At 43.9% G+C, this 18,757-nt stretch overlaps 1 protein-coding gene across 1 annotated transcript in view; it reads left to right on the forward strand.

Annotated features, from left to right (window-relative positions):
• Positions 1 to 3,372: 3,372 nt before the first annotated feature.
• Positions 3,373 to 18,757, forward strand: part of RAB21 (RAB21, member RAS oncogene family) — a 36,921-nt gene continuing 21,536 nt past the window's right edge. Inside the window, exon 1 of the mRNA XM_078596727.1 lies at positions 3,373 to 3,913. Coding sequence (XP_078452853.1) covers positions 3,776 to 3,913 — 138 coding nt within the window. The 5' untranslated portion in view covers positions 3,373 to 3,775. The remainder of the gene's footprint in view (positions 3,914 to 18,757) is intronic.

Consider the following 18,757-nt stretch of genomic DNA (forward strand, 5'->3'; position numbering starts at 1 on the left):
GCTCACCAAAGGCGCGTGAGTTGGTATGGTTGTGCACTCTTCATAAATACATAAAAAGCGCACAAAAATCGCACTAAATCGCTAATTAAACTAATTAAAAGTTGACGGATGTGAAAAAGGAATAGCGCTTGCTCACGGCGGGGCTTACGGTGTGGTACCTGGCTATTTTTATTTTACATAAACCCCAACGTTGGAGAGCCAAATCCTTTGCAAGCGCGTGAACACACAAACCCACAAACCCTGCCACAACCCACACACAAATAATTTTTTTACTTTTTTTCCACTGCTAAAATGTATTGATAATTCAGCTTGTGTAGCGACATTAATATTATCACTACAGTACAGCGACAGTACCGAGTGGTACTGCATATGGGGTGCCGTTTTATGGCACCAGTGTGTGTACTGCATTAAGGGGCTCACTATAGGGCAGGGTCCGGGTGTCACGGAGGTCGGGTCAGGACATGACAGCCTGCTTGAACCCGCGAGAGCACGTGACCGGACGAGGGGGCACACGGACCCCCAGAAGGGGGTGAGAAGGCCACGTAGTAGGGACTGATAGCCTCCACGAAGGATCTAGAAGGGGGCGTGGCCAGGGGCAGAGCCTGGTCACACCGGAGCGGTTATAAGCCCAGTCCCGAGAGGGAGCTGGGTTGTTCGACCCGGGAATGAAGCTGCCTTCTTCGATCTTCGTTCTTTAGTCTTCGCGCATGAGGACCAGGTAGCATGTTAGCTGTTATGGTCTGATCATATAGTGATCCTGTTCCAGTGGTTAGGTGTTAGGAGCGGTGGCCACCACCCTATGTAGTTAACCCGAAATGTACATAATTAACTTGGGAGCGTTGCGCAGTTATCTGTTATGTTAGCTGGTCTGAGTTGTGTTAGTCAATAAACGTGTTGCCTCTAAGACTCGGCGTGCGCCTGTTTAGAACCCATTACACTTGCATGGTCTGGACCATACCCCATCCCCCCCGGCATATGTTTCTATGTTTGATAATGTTTTTGTTTGATATGCATCTATGTATTACATAGATGCATATTATAGTAACTCCAACTGAGTCGCAGATGTTGTCTTGGCCTGGGCTGGGGCTGGCTCCGTCCCTCGCCCCGCCCACCTTCTAGATCTCTCGAGCTCTTTCCCGAGCTCTTTTATACCACGTGACCGCCCAGCGGCTCCTGTCCACCGGTGACCCCTCTCCAATATCATCTGGTCACGTGTCGGCAGGTCAACCAGCGTATCATGTCCCAACGTAACGCTGGCTGGCTGACACTCCCTCTCGCTCCATCACCGGGAGGCCGCACCGTACCGCACTCTACATTGTTCCTCCGCGCTGACCAGCGCTCACCCAAGCCCCGCTAGGGCTGGTACTATGCCCAGTAAGTGGGCTACACATAATGCCAACACATTATCCGCCATGGCTTCGTAAGCCCGGCACCACATAGTGACAATCACAGTCACTACAAATTTGTATTGGAGTAACGCGCACGGGGTTTGCAAACGGTGTGCACGCATGTGTAAGTTGCGGACAGTGAAGTCATATCAGGGCACACAGGTGCGGAGAGAGACAGCAACCAGAGAAGGTGACCAATTAAGATGCATAACAGTGATTGGCTGGCTGCAAATGCAGACACGGTGTAGGCGTCTCAGAGTCTGGAGATTGAGGGGATAGCGGCGGAAGCCACGGGCGTGAGGTTATGGGAGGTCGCCAGCTTAATTAATGAGTTAATGAGTGAGGGGATATAAGGCAATGTGCGGAGACACGCGGGAGAGCTGGGAGTTGGGTTGGTTGGAGTAAAGACAAGTCCGGGCCCCGCTCTCCACACCTCGTCCTCTCGAGTGGAGATGCTCTAGCAGTAGAGAAGCTAGCAGAGTATATAGGCTAGCAGTGGAGAAGCTACCAGAGTAAAAAGTAATAAGCTAGCAGTGGAGAGGCTAGGAGCGTGAGAGAGAGAACAGGCTAGCAGTGGAGAGGCTATCAGAGTGTACGGTGGGAAGCTACCAGAGTGTGTAGCGATAGGCTATTAGCAGAGAGGCTAGCAGAGGGAGAAAGAGAGAGCGAAGCGAGTGAAGCGTGGCAGGCGAGCAGCGCAGGCGGGAGAGTTGCGACGGAGTTACGTGGTGTTGAATGCGAGTTCTGTTGAATAAAAGTGACAGGAGAAAAAGAGAGGCGTACGCGTGAAATAAAAACACACACATTTAATATACCCTCATTTACTGATATAGTTAATGATTGAATGTTGCCGATAATTTATGTATTTCCAGTTTGTTGAATACCCTAAATAATTCTAATATGTATTTTTGTTTAGCACATAGGCTTGTCTTCTTTTATTTACCAGGTAACGCTTACTGAGCTTTTGACTCTTTTTCAGAAGCGACCTTTCCACAAATGATACCTCACGTGGAGATTTATAGCAGCAAAACAATCAAAACGCATATTTCTAAGTGTGGAGGGGAAAACCAGAGGACCCGGAGAAAAATCCAAGCGACCACGGGGAGAATATAAAAAATGCAAATATACAGGCGTTAGGTTCGAGATCGAACCCACAACCCCCTGTAAACCAGGTGACGGAGATAACATCTCGCCACCGCGGCACCCTATAATGAAGCAGCAATTGTACCACCCCCTGTCCCTGGCTTGAAAGCAGGTCCCCACGCATCTCGCCCCTACAGCTAGATCATTCCACCTGCGCATGCGTGCAAGGGGGACGACGGACAACATAAAATAAAATCACAATTTTAAAAATAAATCTGTTTAAGCACGTTCATTGACATAACAGTGTATGTTCGAGACCTTTCATACAATAATTGTATGTTTCAGAGATACAGAGCGTGATTGACGGACACTTCCTTCTAAAACGAATTCGGGTTCAGATTTGTACTATCACCACGGCGTACTATTTTCGGCCCCATTTCTTGCACTGCAAATGGGTGGGGTCTTCAGCCGTTACATATAAGTCGACTATTTACATCGCAAGATGTAAAACATCAGTGGAAACTAAAGGGTTTAAGTCAGCGAAGTCAGTGCGTCACCTCGCAGCGCACAACTTCTCGCGGAAGCGTCGACTTGAACCTGCCACGTGCAACGAAACCGCCCTTTGTTCCCCTGCGAAACCACCCGATTGGTTCCCTTACCGTGCGTGCGACCGCGATCTCGTGTCTGATTGGCTACAGCCACAGCGTGGGGTGCCTCCCCCCGCCCCCTTGCTCCGGGGTTGTCATAAGAAAGATGGCGGCTCGGGTTTTTTTGTAGAGTCATCGCGCGGCGACTTCTCGCGAGACTTCGCCTCACCGCCGTCACGCTGCAATCACGCGCGGGCACGTCACGCCCCTCGCGAAGGCCACGCCTCCCCCCGCCTTACTTTGGCAATGTTGTTGCAAAGGCAAGGGCGGCCATCTTACTAGGGGGTTAACGCCTCGAGACTGGAGGGGAGGGGGGAGGATCCGCTCCGAAGAACGTTAGTGCAACATCATCAAAAACGCGCCGCGCGCCGTAGGAACACATTCGGGGTTTACCCTATGTAAGATGGCGGTCAGTTTAACACGTCGGCTGAGTTGTCACGCCCAACGCAAGCCCAAGGCTTCATGTAAATCCACAACAAGGAACTCGCCATATTCGCTCCCCTGTCGGCGCAGACGGCGCTCTCGGTTTGCGGTGAGACAGCGGTAGACGCGGAAAAGAGGCAGTGGGAGACGAGAGTCGAGAAGGCGGCTTTATTATCGCCGATCGAGGAGGAGGAAGGGCGTCCCGATACAAAAGCGACGGTCGCTGGATGCGGCATGGCAGGCCCTGCGGGGGGCGGCAGGGCGCACTCGTTCAAGGCGGTGTTGCTGGGCGAGGGCTGCGTGGGGAAGACGTCTCTGGTGCTGCGCTACTGCGAGAACAAGTTCAATGACAAGCACATCACAACGCTACAGGTGCCCAGCGTGAGCGTGCGTGTGTCTCCACGTGCACCTAGCCTGGCACCGAGCGGCGCGGTGACGTCACTTGTTTGTTTTTTAATCGCGAGAGGCGGATGTTGTTGATGTTCTTGTGGATTTAGGGGGGATATAACACGGCTCGCATGGGATAGCTACCAACCCGGTGACCCGGGATCGATTCTCCCTCAACGGTGACCATCCGTGGCAGAATATCTGCCCAAGGGATTGGCCTTAAACGAATGCAGTACAGCACCGTGCCTGGCGCGGTGTGTACAACGTGGCGGCAGGGGATACGGCCTTAATAGGTGCTCGCCAACAGCATCTGCCCCGACGGGTCTACACGTGGGGAGACGATTGCCCGCGTGTATTTGGATCACTGTGTAGCTGAAATATTCGTGGCACTGTTCGTGTGCCTTTGGATTCGCCGCCGTCATTGTCCTTAGGCTTCTTTGTATCGCTCGGTAGGTTACTGCGTGTGTCTCTTATTGAGGGTTATCGAGTGTGTCACTCGTGACACTAGTTTTTGGGTTAATGTATGTGTCACTGATGCGTGTGTGTGCAAGTGCGTCATTGGTTGCAAATACAAATATCCCCCATGTAGCCTTAACAGACTTTTGGGCCAAGTGCTGTTAGCGAGCACCTTTGAAGGCCGGCACGGCGCACGAGGGAGGCAGCACCACGCCCTGGCCGCCTTTGGCTCCCTCGTGACAAATGTTTACACACCGCACCAAAATACAATTGAACATGAATCTTAAGCTCTGGGTGTTTGCTTCGGGTTGTATCACTGTCTTTTGCGTACTGTGGTTGTCACTGGGTTACAATGTGGGTGATTTTACCGAAAGAACCTGCATTTACGAAAGCTTTAAATCAAAATATGGGTCTTAGTTAATGTTTGTGGCACGGTGTTTATCACTTTTTTTTGTGGTCTATGGGTGTGTGTGCCGTTGTCATCAGGTCACTGGGTTACAGCATTTGTCACTGACATAGTTTGAGTAGTTTGCGCACTCCTATGAACCCCGCAACCAACGTTTCAATCCTGGCCATGGCTCAAAGGAGTGGCAAGTTATATCTGAATGTGTTCTGGCCTTCCCACTTCATCATTGGGAACTGAACAGCATGGTCAAATGAGCAACTGCGTATGGGAGGCCTTAATCCAATTGTGACTTGACATGGCTGTAAGTTTTTTTTTTTGTAATATTGATTTCGTTGAAAGTATGTTGGATTGAGGTGGGAAAAGGGCCTTTAGACTTCAAGAAAGGATCACAAGTAAAACAGTCCAAGGAGAATACCATTTCAGAGCAGTGGGGGAGTAACCACCTCACAGGTAAACATCGCTTTGCCAGTTACAACGTTTTTCTAAAGGCAGAAGTAACCAGTGCCACCTAATTCCTTCATCACTCTTCCCATTTTAACATCCGCATATTCCTCACATCAACATGTTCTGTTATTACAACTACACTAGCGTTTGTCACGTATTTTTTTTATCATGTTTCTGGACGAGGGTCTAACGACTAGGGGTTGTTGTAGCAAGGTTCAACGGTTGAAGCACATGTTAATCTTACAAGATTGCGTGACCCCGTGATGTGAGTGCGCGCGCTGTAATTTGAATGGTGTCCAAAGGGTTTGTAGTTTTACAGAAAGTGCTAATGCTGAGCCTTTCTATAATGAGTCCACATGCCTTGCATGTGTTTTTTTTGTAGCGTATGGCGATGTACTTTATGTGACTTTGCCGGTACTTAATTTTCTTTGCATAAAGAATATTGGATACATGCTGCCTCTTTTTGGTGCATCTTCATTATCACACTCGTGATTGTGATGGGGAACGTGTACTGCCAGTCGGGTAGATTATTAAGTACTGTTAAATTATTTTAATTTTTCCAGTACCTACCAAACTACGGTGTCCCTTAGACTTGTGCCAAGCAGTGTCATAATGTGCCGCTTTTTGTGCAGACGACACTGCATTGACTTAATGCATGTGCCCATGCTGTGATGGGTTTATGGCATGCCCCATAAAACTTGCTTTTTCTCTATTTAGTAAAATAACTGAGTATTGTCCATTATATGCGGAGTCGTCACTAAGCTTAATTGTGTGAATTTTTAAGAGTGCCTTTTTTAGTTTGAGAGTGCCATCTTGTGCCAAGTTAATGTAAGCTCAGCCATGGATGGAAATGTGTCTCATCCTTTAATGATGCCTTACAGAACACATGTGAAATCAGCTTAATTAATTTCCCCATTGTGTGGATTGATGTGTAATTGATATGGATGAGATCTCAACCCACTGAAATATGAGTTGGAGAATGAGTGCTCGTTTCAGTGGTATTTGTTAATCTAAACTCAATGCTGTACATGCACTTACTTGTAGGCAGAATGCTTACTGTGCATTTCCCAACGACTTTTGCTGAATTTGCGTCTTTGCTGCAGCGATTCCTTTCTCCACTTGCCAGGTACCTGCCAATTTCTAAATCCATTGCCAATAATGAATATTGGGTCATGGGACGTGACTTGTCCGTTCAGCAGATTGTGGATCACAGTTGACACGTTTTTGCAATTTGCTCAAATGTGGTAACATTTGTGACAGTGTGGGAAATTTCCTAATGGATAATATATAATTATTGAGAAATGTTCTTTTAGTAACTGGTGATTCCTTTCCAGAATTATTGTTCACTACAGTGTGCACACTGGTTGGGTGGTGAAGCGGTTAGCAGGTTGCTCACAATTTGAAAATACGCGAATTCAAAACCTGGATGGGGGTTCACCCAAGCCTATCTTCTTACAACGGTTGATACAAATGTGTATTGTTTTGTGGAGAGGTCACTCGTAGTTGACTTATTGGTACTCATCCACACCATAGGGATGTGGAATGTATACCACTGGATGAGGGCTGTAAACAGCAGATGACTACCATCTCGTGCTCATTTCAACAGGAAACTGCTAGATTTTTTTTTCTTCTGCGCATACAGTGAGCTCTCCTTTGGAGCTATGTCTCCACTAATTGTGTAATCCGCGTGATTCAAATAATTGTCATGGAGTTAGGATTTCGCATCAATTCAAGCATCATTTTTTTTTCATTGTGCATTTTGTGGTTCCAGTAAAATCAGGAGCCATATGAACCAATTGCATAAATGTTCGTCAACTTATGTAAATTTGCACGCATGTATATTGTACGTAGATATTTTTTTAGGTTATGCATCATAACAGTGACCACTAGAGCGGGGCAATTACTCCAAGAACCATACATGTTTTACTAATATACGTGGACACAAGTGGCCCATGTTTATGCCTAGCAATAAGCACAAAGCTACCTGTATGTATGCTACGCTGTACACTTTGTTGCTGTGTGTAGCCTAAGCCACCGCGAGGCTGGCCAGGTGCCATGGACAAGACCCCCTCTCCTTGCTTGAATGCCACACCTAGCTCTGTGCAATCTTCCACATTGGCCATTCCATCTCGTGTACTTGCTTAGGAATCGTATTTGACTCCCTAAGATCGAATCTTGATTTGAAGTTAGGAATCGTGGGAATCGCCGAGCTGTATAGGCACCACCGTAGGAATTTGTGATTTTTTTCACACTGGTTTTGGTTGGAAATGGGAATGATTATTGTCCAGTGCTTGTGAAAATATTTTGGTTATTGATCTATGCTCAGATCCCTGGATTATATTTTGTGAGAGGGTTATTTGCTTTTTTTATGTGGTTTATACTAAGGTCTTTTTGAAGTCACCTTTTAGATGTTTCCTGTGTACCATTTGCTTTTATCTGTTATTGGTTATATGTTGTGCTTTTTTGTGTTCAGCTGATATAATAAACAGCATCCAAACCCCTAAAGTAAATATTAGTCATAGCTTCAAGAGTGCATTGCATTTGGTCTGTTTATGCTGTGGCAGAGTGCCCATGAACATGAGTTCAAATTTCATTCGGTAGATGGACAAACCCATAATTATTCTTGGACGCATTCAGCACTTTGGTCAGGCCATTGCTGGATGAAGGTCTCCCTACAATGTGTGGGTCATGTGGGTTATTTGACCATACTTAACAATGCTGGTCATTGTATATTGGTGAAGCCAGGGAGTACAGTAGTAGATCCTCTGGTCACTACCATAATTCGTTCCATCGTGACTCGAACCTAATTTCCCCATTGGATTGTATGTAAATACGATTAATCCGTTCCAGACTCCTACGAACTGTATATAAATATTGTTTTTTAAAGATTTTTAAGCACAAAAATAGTTAATTATGCCATAGAATTCACAGTGTAATAGTAAACTAAATATAAAAACATTGAATAACACTGGGAAAACCTTGAACAACAGAGAAAACTAACATTGCTGCGTGAAGGTTTAGAATCGTTCAACAAGATGATTGTTTCGTTTGCTACATCAGTCGGTCGATTCTGAGAGAGAGAGAGAGAATTTTCGTACGAGCAATTCATGTTTTTATTGAAAGTAAGTTAACAGTAATATTTGGGTACAGTATTGTTTTTGGAAGCATTCGCCGTAATATCGTATGAACGTTTACTTCACCGCATCATCATATAAATGATGCGAGAAGAGATTAACGGGTTCTTATGTTAGCGATGTACGTACTCAGCGCTTTCGCTCTCTAAAGTATGGCTTGAATGAGAGGGGAGGGGTTTGACTACACTCACAAAATTTATATCTTACTAGGAATTTTATATAACAAAAGTTATATATATATAACTGTTACGCTTTGTGTTGTTTGTTGTAACCAAACAACAGGAAATTTGGCGCTTACAAAAAATAATGGTGCGGAGGGGGAAATCGGCCGCGGTCGTGTTTGATCGTCACCCGAGTTTGTGTTCGTGACCAAATAAAAAAATTTGTTAATTTTTTGGTCTTAACCCGATTTGGTCGTGGTCAGAAGCGTTCGTGACCAGAGGTTCTACTGTAAATGGCTTTTTCTGCTCTGTTCTCGATTGAGAATATGGTTCCGCATCATTCTTCAAGGGGTCATTAAAAATTAGAAGCACTTTGTGGGAAGTCAATAGGACTTATCCTATCTATATATAGCTTATTGACATTGGAATGCGGAACTTCCATCGCTGGCTGTCAATGGAATGGAGCATCACCCAATTATCTTTTTTGAGAATGGGGGCACACATTTCCTCTGAATGCATGGTAGAGGTGCATTATATTTATACATTTGTAGTGTTGTGGGATTCAGGAAATGTCGGAGACGGTTCCTGGAGGCAACACTCTTTATTAAACCACCTCGCTCGGCAGTACAGTCCCAGAACACTCAGGGTTATTGTCCTACTGTACCACTGTCTGGGGAGGTACTGCCTCCTGGCTAACTTGCCCTAACACAGGACTATACTCAGGGTCCTCCGGCTATGGGTGCCTAGGGGGAGGCTATTCTAACTCTCCCTAGCCAGGGTGCGAGTTCCGACCACTGACCCACTGGACCCGGCCCTTACAAGGAGGTCGGGCCAGGGGTTCCCAGGGTCTCACCACTGAGCCGCGCAGGGTCCCGGCCCTGATAAGGACCGCGGGGCTCGGGGTCTCAAGGTCCTATCTAGCTGGTCTTCGGCTTTGGGCTTCAACTGGTCCCGATCGGCTGGGGAGGTGCCCTTTTATGCCCCTTGCTGATCGAGGGGTGGGGTTGCTTGGGATCCTAGATCCCCCACAGCCTCCCCCCCCCCGTTGGTAGTGCCGAGGGGCTTAGCTGTCTGGGATCCTGAGCCCCCAGCAGCCTCTCCCCTCTTTGGCTTTTACTGCAGCCCCTCCCCTGGCGGTACGAGGTACCACCTGCAGATGGGCCCTGTCTACCACTGCCGGTAAGTGCGGCCCATCTACGGCACTACACATTACTAGCAGCCCCCATATTCTTTGGATGTGACCCTCCTTCCCTGCTCCAGAAAGCCAGGTGGAAAAACTGTTTTCAAATACAGGCAGTCCTTGAGATACAAGCATCAGACTTACGAATATCCGCATTTAGGAACGAACCGCCATAACCATCCGACTTGCAAACGTTCGGTCGCACTTCTGAACTGAACCGCGAAACTATTTTTCTCGGAGGAGTAATCTTCCACGAAATGTAATGAGTCGCCTCTTAGAAACTCACCTTCCGACAAGCAAGCTAGCATCAGGATTCAAGGTAAGTAAAAATAAAACAGTTCTTTTATTTCATTTTCATCTTTCATATTATTTACAGCAATACATCAATCACCTGTTGGATGAAGGGCCTCCTCCCACCGTGCCGATGTGGGATATTTAGCGCTCATGAACCGGTTAAGCACTGTGGAATGCAGGTGAAGTCTCCACGCAGATATGTGCGAAGACGTCACCACCGCACACACGCACTTGGGAGAGTAGCACCCAGACGGACAGGAATCCACTCAGGTTATCTGACCAGAAAACTTCTAATTTAGTATGATTTGAAACCTCCAGAGGCTATTATTTCATGTGGCCTGCTTGGACACTATGGGATTAGTGTGATTATGGTTTACCTTGAAAGGCAGAACATTTTAAAGCAAATTGGTTTAATGCCAGGAAAACATGTACAAGATTAATATGCAATATTGTAAAGGGATTAACCATTGAATTGTGCAGCACTGAAAGATAGCAACGTTAAATTCCTACTTAAAGAAATATGAATTTTGTAATCGATGTAATTGGCAAGTGAATCAGGAGGCTCATTCATATACTGTACTGTATTACAGAAGGGGAATATGAGTGGAACTCTAACCCATAACCTCGAGGCAAACGTGTGCATTTACTGGTAGGAATTTTACAAAGTTTATGATTGTTTTATGTTTAAGCCCCCATGATGACATCTGATATAGTATACTTTTATAGTCCTGTCTGATGTTTTGAGATATGGAGCCTAATGCAGATTAGTAATGTATTAGAGACCACAAGAAAAAAAAATTCTTGTAACATTGAAGTGAAATTGGGTTAAAGGCATTCCCACAGTGTATTATGCAGCTTAGATGGAAACTGTATGTGAATTGAACAGATACAGTGCTTCCTCGGTTAAAAATATTAATTGGTTCCACGAAAACCGTCGTTAATTGAAATTGTCGTATAGGAAATACCGTACAGGAAATACATATTAAAAGCTGAATTTTTTGTAAGATGGTCAAAAGTTTACCTTTTGACCCTAAAAACTTAGTTTATAATATTTAAACATAAGAACATAATAAAGCATTACTATTAAGAGAAACATCGATAAATAATGAATAAATAGAGCATAAAATTAAAATTCTTACCTAAGGCTCTCAAAACACTCATAGAAGGGCGTCGATGATTGGCTGAGGTCTGCCGAGTCCACTTAAGAGCATTTGGATTGTCCGAAATTGGCAGTCGCGTGATATTGTAAACCTATCGTTTATCGATAATGTATTGTTAATAGAAGCAATGGGACCCTATGGTAGGCAGATCCCTAATCGAAATATCGTTAATGGCATCGTAAACGTAGGGACCATTGTACTGTATAATCTTAGGTCAACTTTGCATGTGACATTACTTTGACCACGCTGTGTGGATTGGGGCGAGTGCCACCAGAAATGAACATTGGTACTGTACTGGCAAGGGACAAGCAGTCATGAGGGGATGCATGTCACAGTAAAGTATAGTCGTGTTCGCCAAGTAATTTGTATTCCTTTTTATTCCCAGTAAATCATCCTAATGTTGCTGGAGAGAAAAATACATTTTAATTAGAAACTCGTCGCCAGTAATGCACTGCCGTGTCTCAGCAGTCCCAGGATGATGATCTAGAACTACTTATTAAGTCACTTCAATATGCCTTCATCCACACCCAGGGGCACATGTCCCATACACCACCCAAAATTGTTAATTGCATGTCAATGAAATAGAAAAAGACCAGTGAAAATGCAAATGTAATAGGATCATTTGTTGTGCAGTCATTGGTAGCTTGACTAAAACCATCAATTTGCTACTGCTCAAGACCGGGTTTAAGCTGCCATGGCGGGGAAATTTTAACTCCCTCGCTTGGTGTACAGGAGGTCGTGGGTTCGACCCTGACGCCTGTTTATTTTTTGGAGTTTGCATGTTCTCTCCGTGGTCGTGTGGATTTTTCTCTGGGTTCTGAGGTTTTTCCCTCTATATTGAGAAACATGTGTTAAGAGTGTTTGGCTGCTATAAATATCCACTTTGATCATTCACTTTGTTGAGCTATAATTTGTGGCCAGGTCACTTCTGAAAAAAGAGCTATATAGCTCAGTGGGCCCTACTTGGTAAAATAAAAAATATATAGTTTAGTTTGAAATCCAGGATCTCATTGGTATTGACTCAGTGCTTAAACACATAGTTAACCTGAGCCACCTCGCCACCTCTCTCCAAATCATTGTCTCCAGTCACGTGTACCTGTTGTAAAGGTCATGAGTGGAAACACGTTTAACAGCTGACACGAGTGACATCGGGGTTACTGCATGTGCAAATCCTGTCTTGTCTGCACCTTTCTATATTGATGCACATTTAAAGTGTCACTACCATCAATGGTGCTTATGTATTGCATTATCGGTGAATACATACTGCTGCAAGATACACTATGGTCTATTCAACTGTACCGCTCTTACTGGGTGGACTCTTGCATATTTGAAAAATATGTTTTAAAAAATCACTCGAAATTTTACCTAAACAAAATGCGTATGGACAAACTTTCTCTGTTTGAAATTAGAACATTTGTGTACCTTCCTAATAAGGTAGAACTGCTAGTTTTATTTATTATGCCTTTTTACCAAGAAAGCCTCACTGAGTCTCATTACTGTTTTTCAGAAGTGCCCTGACAAGCGTAGGACATCTTCATTCATAAGAAATTCAGAACATCTTGTGAATGTTATTAAATATATTAAACTTAACCCTAATGATATTCTGGTGAGTTTTGATGTGATTTCTCACTAAGGTTCACTTCTGATAAAAGGTTCCAGTGAATGAGTCGCTTAAATTATTTGATACACTCGTAAAGAATACAGGTTTGACAAAATATATCCGAAACTCGCTGACCATTGTTAAAATAACACTTACTTCTTATGGAGAGGTGATTTCTTTAAACAAAAGGCAGGAGCAGCAATGGGCTCTCCTTTATCTCCTGCTATAGCAAATCTGTACATGGAAAACTTTGAAACAAGATCACTTGCCTCGAGTACATTAAAACCATCTTTTTGGTTTAGATATGTGGATGACACTTTGGTTGTCTGGCCACATGGTAAAGATACACTTAATGATTTTCTAAATCATTTCAATGCACAAAACCTGGCCATCCAGTTCACTATGGTAATGGGGTTGAATAACACACTCCCGTTTCTTGATATTTTGCTTGGACATGGTCTAAATGGTAAAATAACACCGCGTTTACAGAAAGCGAACGCACACTGATGCCTATCTGAATGCAGATTCACATCATCACCCAGCTCAGAAATCCTCTCTTACCACGATGCTCATACACCGGGCTAAAACAGTGTCTGATGATGAAAGTCTAGTGAGAGAGATTAAACATGTTAAATAAGCACGACGACAGAATGGCTACAATAATGCTCAAATTAACAGAGCACTGAATGCCAAATCACAATCGCAAAGCAACACTGCTGAAAGCGATCAGATCGTTAAAACAATTAAAATACCATATCTCAGGAGTAACTGCAAAAGCAAAACATTAAAGTAAGATTTGGTACAGTACACGGAATTCAAAAACTAGTATCTTGCACTAATGACGAATTACCTAAATTATTAACAGAAGGTGTATATTGGATTAATTGTTTGTGGCAGATGCTATATTAGACAGACGGGACGTAACATCGGCGCAAGACTAAAAGAACACCAAAGAAATATTAAATTATCTCAAACGCAACTGTCGGCAGTGGCAGAACATGCTTGCCAACAAGGACACTCAAATTGATTTTGATAATGTTGAAGTGTTGTGTAAAACGAATTATTACTGATTTAAAGCTTTCGTGACTGCAGGGATTCATCTTCTTGGTTCTTTCGGTAAAGTCACGTAGAAGGGAAGTAATAAAATAATAAAAATAAAACATAATAAAATAATTCTCACGACGTTTCGGCCACAACGCAAGCAGCCGTCCTCAGGTGAAGAACAGGTCTGTCAGAAAGACAGCGTCTGAATGAACACCACCAGGCTTAGCAGCGTATATTTAAGCTGGGTTGGAAGGGGAAGAGCGCCCCGACAAAGGAATTTGCATATCAAGAGGAATCTAGCATACCCATGGGAAATGCAGGTATGCGACCAGTGCCACTTATGCCCGTGCATTATGCAGGAATATCAGCATCAAAGGGAGGGGATATGGGAAATGCAGGTATGTGATTAGTACTACTTATGCCCGTACATTATGCAGGATTAGCAGCATCAAAGGGAGGGGATAGGGGTAGCATTAATAAAGGGAAGGAGTGTTAATAGTATGTAGCTGCAGTAACTAAAACCACCACGTAAACAACTAAAGTATAAACTACATAGTATCATCAGTATACTAAATATACTCTACAATAAGCTGAGTTACTAACAGTAAGTAATACATTACAATTCTACGTCGTAAAAAATATAATATGCTTCCATCTAAAATTGATTCTCTTACATCACACGAGTCTACACCGTACTATATACTGCCATAGACAAACCCAACATTAAATTAATCACATACCTGGTTTTCCCATATCCCCTCCCTTTGATGCTGCTATTCCTGCATAATGCACGGGCATAAGTGGCACTGGTCGCATACCTGCATTTCCCATGGGTATGCTAGATTCCTCTTGATATGCGAATTCCTTTGTCGGGGCGCTCTTCCCCTTCCAACCCAGCTTAAATTTACGCTGCCATGCCTGGTGGTGTTCATTCAGATGCTGTCTTTCTGACAGACCTGTTCTTCACCTGAGGATGGCTGCTTGCGCTGTGGCCGAAACGTCGTGAGAATTATTTTATTATGTTTTATTTTTATTATTTTATTACTTCCCTTCTACGTGACTTTACCGAAAGAACCAAGAAGATAATTATTACTGGCTAAGACTAATTAGAGAATCCATTGAAATTGAGAGACGTGGAAATAACTTTAATTGCTCTGACAGCTCCAGGCTTGGTGCGGCCTGGAAGCGTATTATTAAATAATACATATTTCAATTCCTTATAGGGGAAACACATACTAATTAACTGATTACTAATGTAGTATATAATTACAATAACACATTACAGATAATTACTAATCTACAACTTATTACTAATTGTAATAATTAACGTATTACTAATCTACTATATAACCCCCCCTCACCTTTAATTTCTGCACTTGAGTGGTTATAGTAATTGGGTTCAGTTATTAAATAATACACATTACAACTAATTACTAATCTACAACTCATAATCGTAACAATTGACTGATTACTAATCTATTATATGATTACAATACCCCCCCTCCGCCTCAAATCACTGCACCTGAATGAGTTAAATGATGACGTCACCTTGCTGCTCTATTTAAGACCAGGAGCAAGTGAGGGCTTCACTATTCTGGCAAATTGCCCGATGATGCTGGATGTAATTACCAGCGAAACTTCGTACTCAAAAATTGAAAATGTTGTGGAATCACTCTTTAACACACCGGTGGGCTAAAGTAGTGAACTATTTGTCTTTTGTCAATGTGACACTTTTTTGCTGATTGGCCGTGTCGGGTGGTGGAGGGTTACGACACATTTATAAATAACGCGATCTAACCCAAAAACGTTTATTATGAATTCCAATTGAGTTATTTAGCGAATATTATTTGGCCAAATAGTTTACCATAACGCAGGCACACTGGCCCACTCTTGAGAATTATGTCACGGGATCTTTAACATCCACTGTGAAAGAGAGAACGTATTTTTATGAATCGAGGCGAATGCAGGATTCGAACCATGAACCACTGCAGGTCCCGTGTCATAATCCTGGATAATTATAATCTGGGTCTTTGTGCATGATCAGCACATGTGAGTGCTGTTTTTATGTTAAGAGAATGTCACAAAGCTAATGTGTTTTTAATGTTGCACCGGGGTCCCAGAGGTATTGCCGTACGATTACTGTATATTGAATACATCATAAAGATGCGTACAGCATGGCATGCATCGAAGATGGATTGACCATTTGTGATAGACCTGCATTTTGCAAAAAAACCCATTGGGAAGAGAAGTCCTTCACTGTAGATGTAACCATGGATAAGCACCGACTTAAGGACCCTTATCAGGAAACTCTTACACGTGAGAGCTGACATTTTTTTGACACCTGATAATGCTGGATTTAATTTCGTAGATCGTTTTAAACTTTTTTTTTTAATGTTGCTTACTTTGCAACATTCTAGTATTGATACGCTCTGGTTCTTTCGGTAAAGTCACGTAGATAAAAAAAACATGACGTTTCAGTCGCAACACAAGCGTCCGTTTTCACGTGAGAAAAAATTATCTGTTGTTGTGGCTTTTTATAGGCACGGGAGGGGGGAGGGAAGGGGGGGAGTTTGGCTGTAGGAGTTCACAGGGGAGAGGGTTTGTGGCGTGCATGGGCGGGTGGTGTTAGAGAAATTAGCAAGTAAATGGACTTGTAGTACAAGTAGTAATCGGACGACGACAACCGGGTGGGTGAGTGAAAATCAAAGCAGTTAAACTTGACGTGGTTTATCACATCCTTCCAATGATTGCTCAATCTTTATCCATCTTCTCGATTAAAGTTTTGTCTGTATTTCTGGAATGCTTCATGACCAAATCTCTGAAGGTGGCCCGAGGGTTTGCAGAGCAAGTTAGTCTCGAAGAAAACAATGTCATGTGTGCCCACAGTGTTGAAACAATGATCCGCCACCGCCGAGGAGTTGGTTCTGCCGTGTTTCAAATCTGCTTTGTGTTCGCGAACCTGGTCTCAGACCCACCTCTCCCACCGGTGCCAGCCCCCACCTGTCCCTGCACGCCACAAACCTTCCCCCTCACCCCTGTGAACTCCTTCCCTTCCCTTTCCCCTCCCGTGCCTATATAAAGCCACAATAGCAGATAATTTTTTCTCACCTGAAGATGGATGCTTGTGTTGCGATCGAAACGTCGGTTTTTTTTCTACCTACGTGACTTTACCGAAATAACCAGAGAGTATGGATTCCTGCAGTCACGAAAGCTTCAAATCAAGATTCCAGTATTGTCCATTAACAAAATAATTTGGCATATTTGCCCACGTGACAACTTGATTTGATTGGCTCTTTTGGCTAGTGATATGCCTACACGGGCTGACCCAAAAATGTTTTATGAATAAGGTTTTTGGATCGTGACTCTGCCAGGGAAAGGTATACCTCGCCCTGGAGTGGAACGCCGAGTCAAGTCCCTTTAGGTCTTGTTTGGACCTTTCAGGTTTTAAGCAACCCTTTGATGAATTTCACCAGTTTATTGTTGGGCAAGTCCGTAATACTTAATACAAAAGTTTTGTTCATGTTGCATCATTCTTCCTGAGTTTTCTTGCTCTCATTGCAGACAGACTGCTTTTGCATTAACGATTTCCATCGTAGTCAGAAAGCATGAACACAACAGGAAATCCCAGCCATAGCGATGTGATTTATAGGAATAGGTTCCTTGAGTTTATTCAATGTCTACGACCAAGGGTTAACAGACATCAGGCCTTAAACAGACAAGGGATCCATAGAGGCAAGCATTCGGGTGTGGGTGAACCGTAAAGGTGTTTGTTAGCACGTCGGCTTGCGGACCAATATCCATAATAAAGGTTTTTTGAGTTAGATTGTGTAAATATAAATGTCGTTAAACCTGCCACCAGAACATCGGTGTGCTGAACTAGTAATTAATTGACATGTTTTGTTTACATGACGCACCTTACTAATTGGCTGCGTTGGATAGTTGCGGGTTTAGCGACACATATTTCTTCGATTTAACCCAAAAAACTTATGATTAAAGATGTTTGTACGAGGGGGTTGTGGAATCAATTAATACGTCTAATTTCTTTGTCTACACACTTGTACTTGTGTGGTTCATTCTTGCAGCGTGTGCAAAAGCGCCGAGCCATGCGATAGCGTCCTGGGTGGCCACGCATAGTTTTTCGTAGATCTCCGCTGAACTTAGTCGACACTCATCAACAGCGTGTAACATTGTACAGTACAATGCCACAGCTGTACAATGCCACAGCTGCAGTTTGGGTTGGAATTAAGACCCAAACGATGGAGGTTGGCTGCACAAAGACCTTGCCCCCTCCGGAACCTGCAAGGCCCACTGACGGCTTGGCAGGTTGAAGCTAGTTGGACAGACTTACTGCACGATCCCCAATTAATAACTTCTTTGGTGCGCAGTACTATGCTGCTGAGTACGAGATAGCGAGAGCGTGACATCCTTAAAGTTGAAGCATTTGCATGCCATGTTGAAATAGCCAGCGTGTAAAGGAGGTTACCAAGCATCTTGACCGTTACTGCCATCGTCTTCAGATGTTTCCAAAAGTCTAGCATCATCACACCCAAGTAGACGGGGGTTGTGCTTCGTGCCTCACCCTTTAACCATTCAGGTAGATATTCAGCTCTCTGCGATGGTGTAGGTGGAACACACTGAAGACTTGCTGGTGCTCGGCTGGAGGTGCCATGACTTGTGACAAATAACTGTTTAGTCATTGTTGTTGTGTTACATAACTGTGGCATTGATCGCATTGAACAACAACACTGGACACTTTGGAGGGGTGTAGGATTTCCCGAGGGTTCTGCAGAAACATTGATAAATCCCTACACTGGAGTGATTCATTTCAAAATCAGCCTCTACAATTGCAAACCAAAGTTTGGGTGGTGTTCAACCTGTGCCAGTGGTGGAAATTCCACATTCCAATGGCAGCAACCAGCAGATTCATGTGATTACTACAATTAACTTTGC

This window comes from Lampetra planeri, chromosome 8, assembly GCF_965212315.1.
Source record: "Lampetra planeri chromosome 8, kcLamPlan1.2.h2, whole genome shotgun sequence".
NCBI lineage: Eukaryota > Metazoa > Chordata > Hyperoartia > Petromyzontiformes > Petromyzontidae > Lampetra > Lampetra planeri.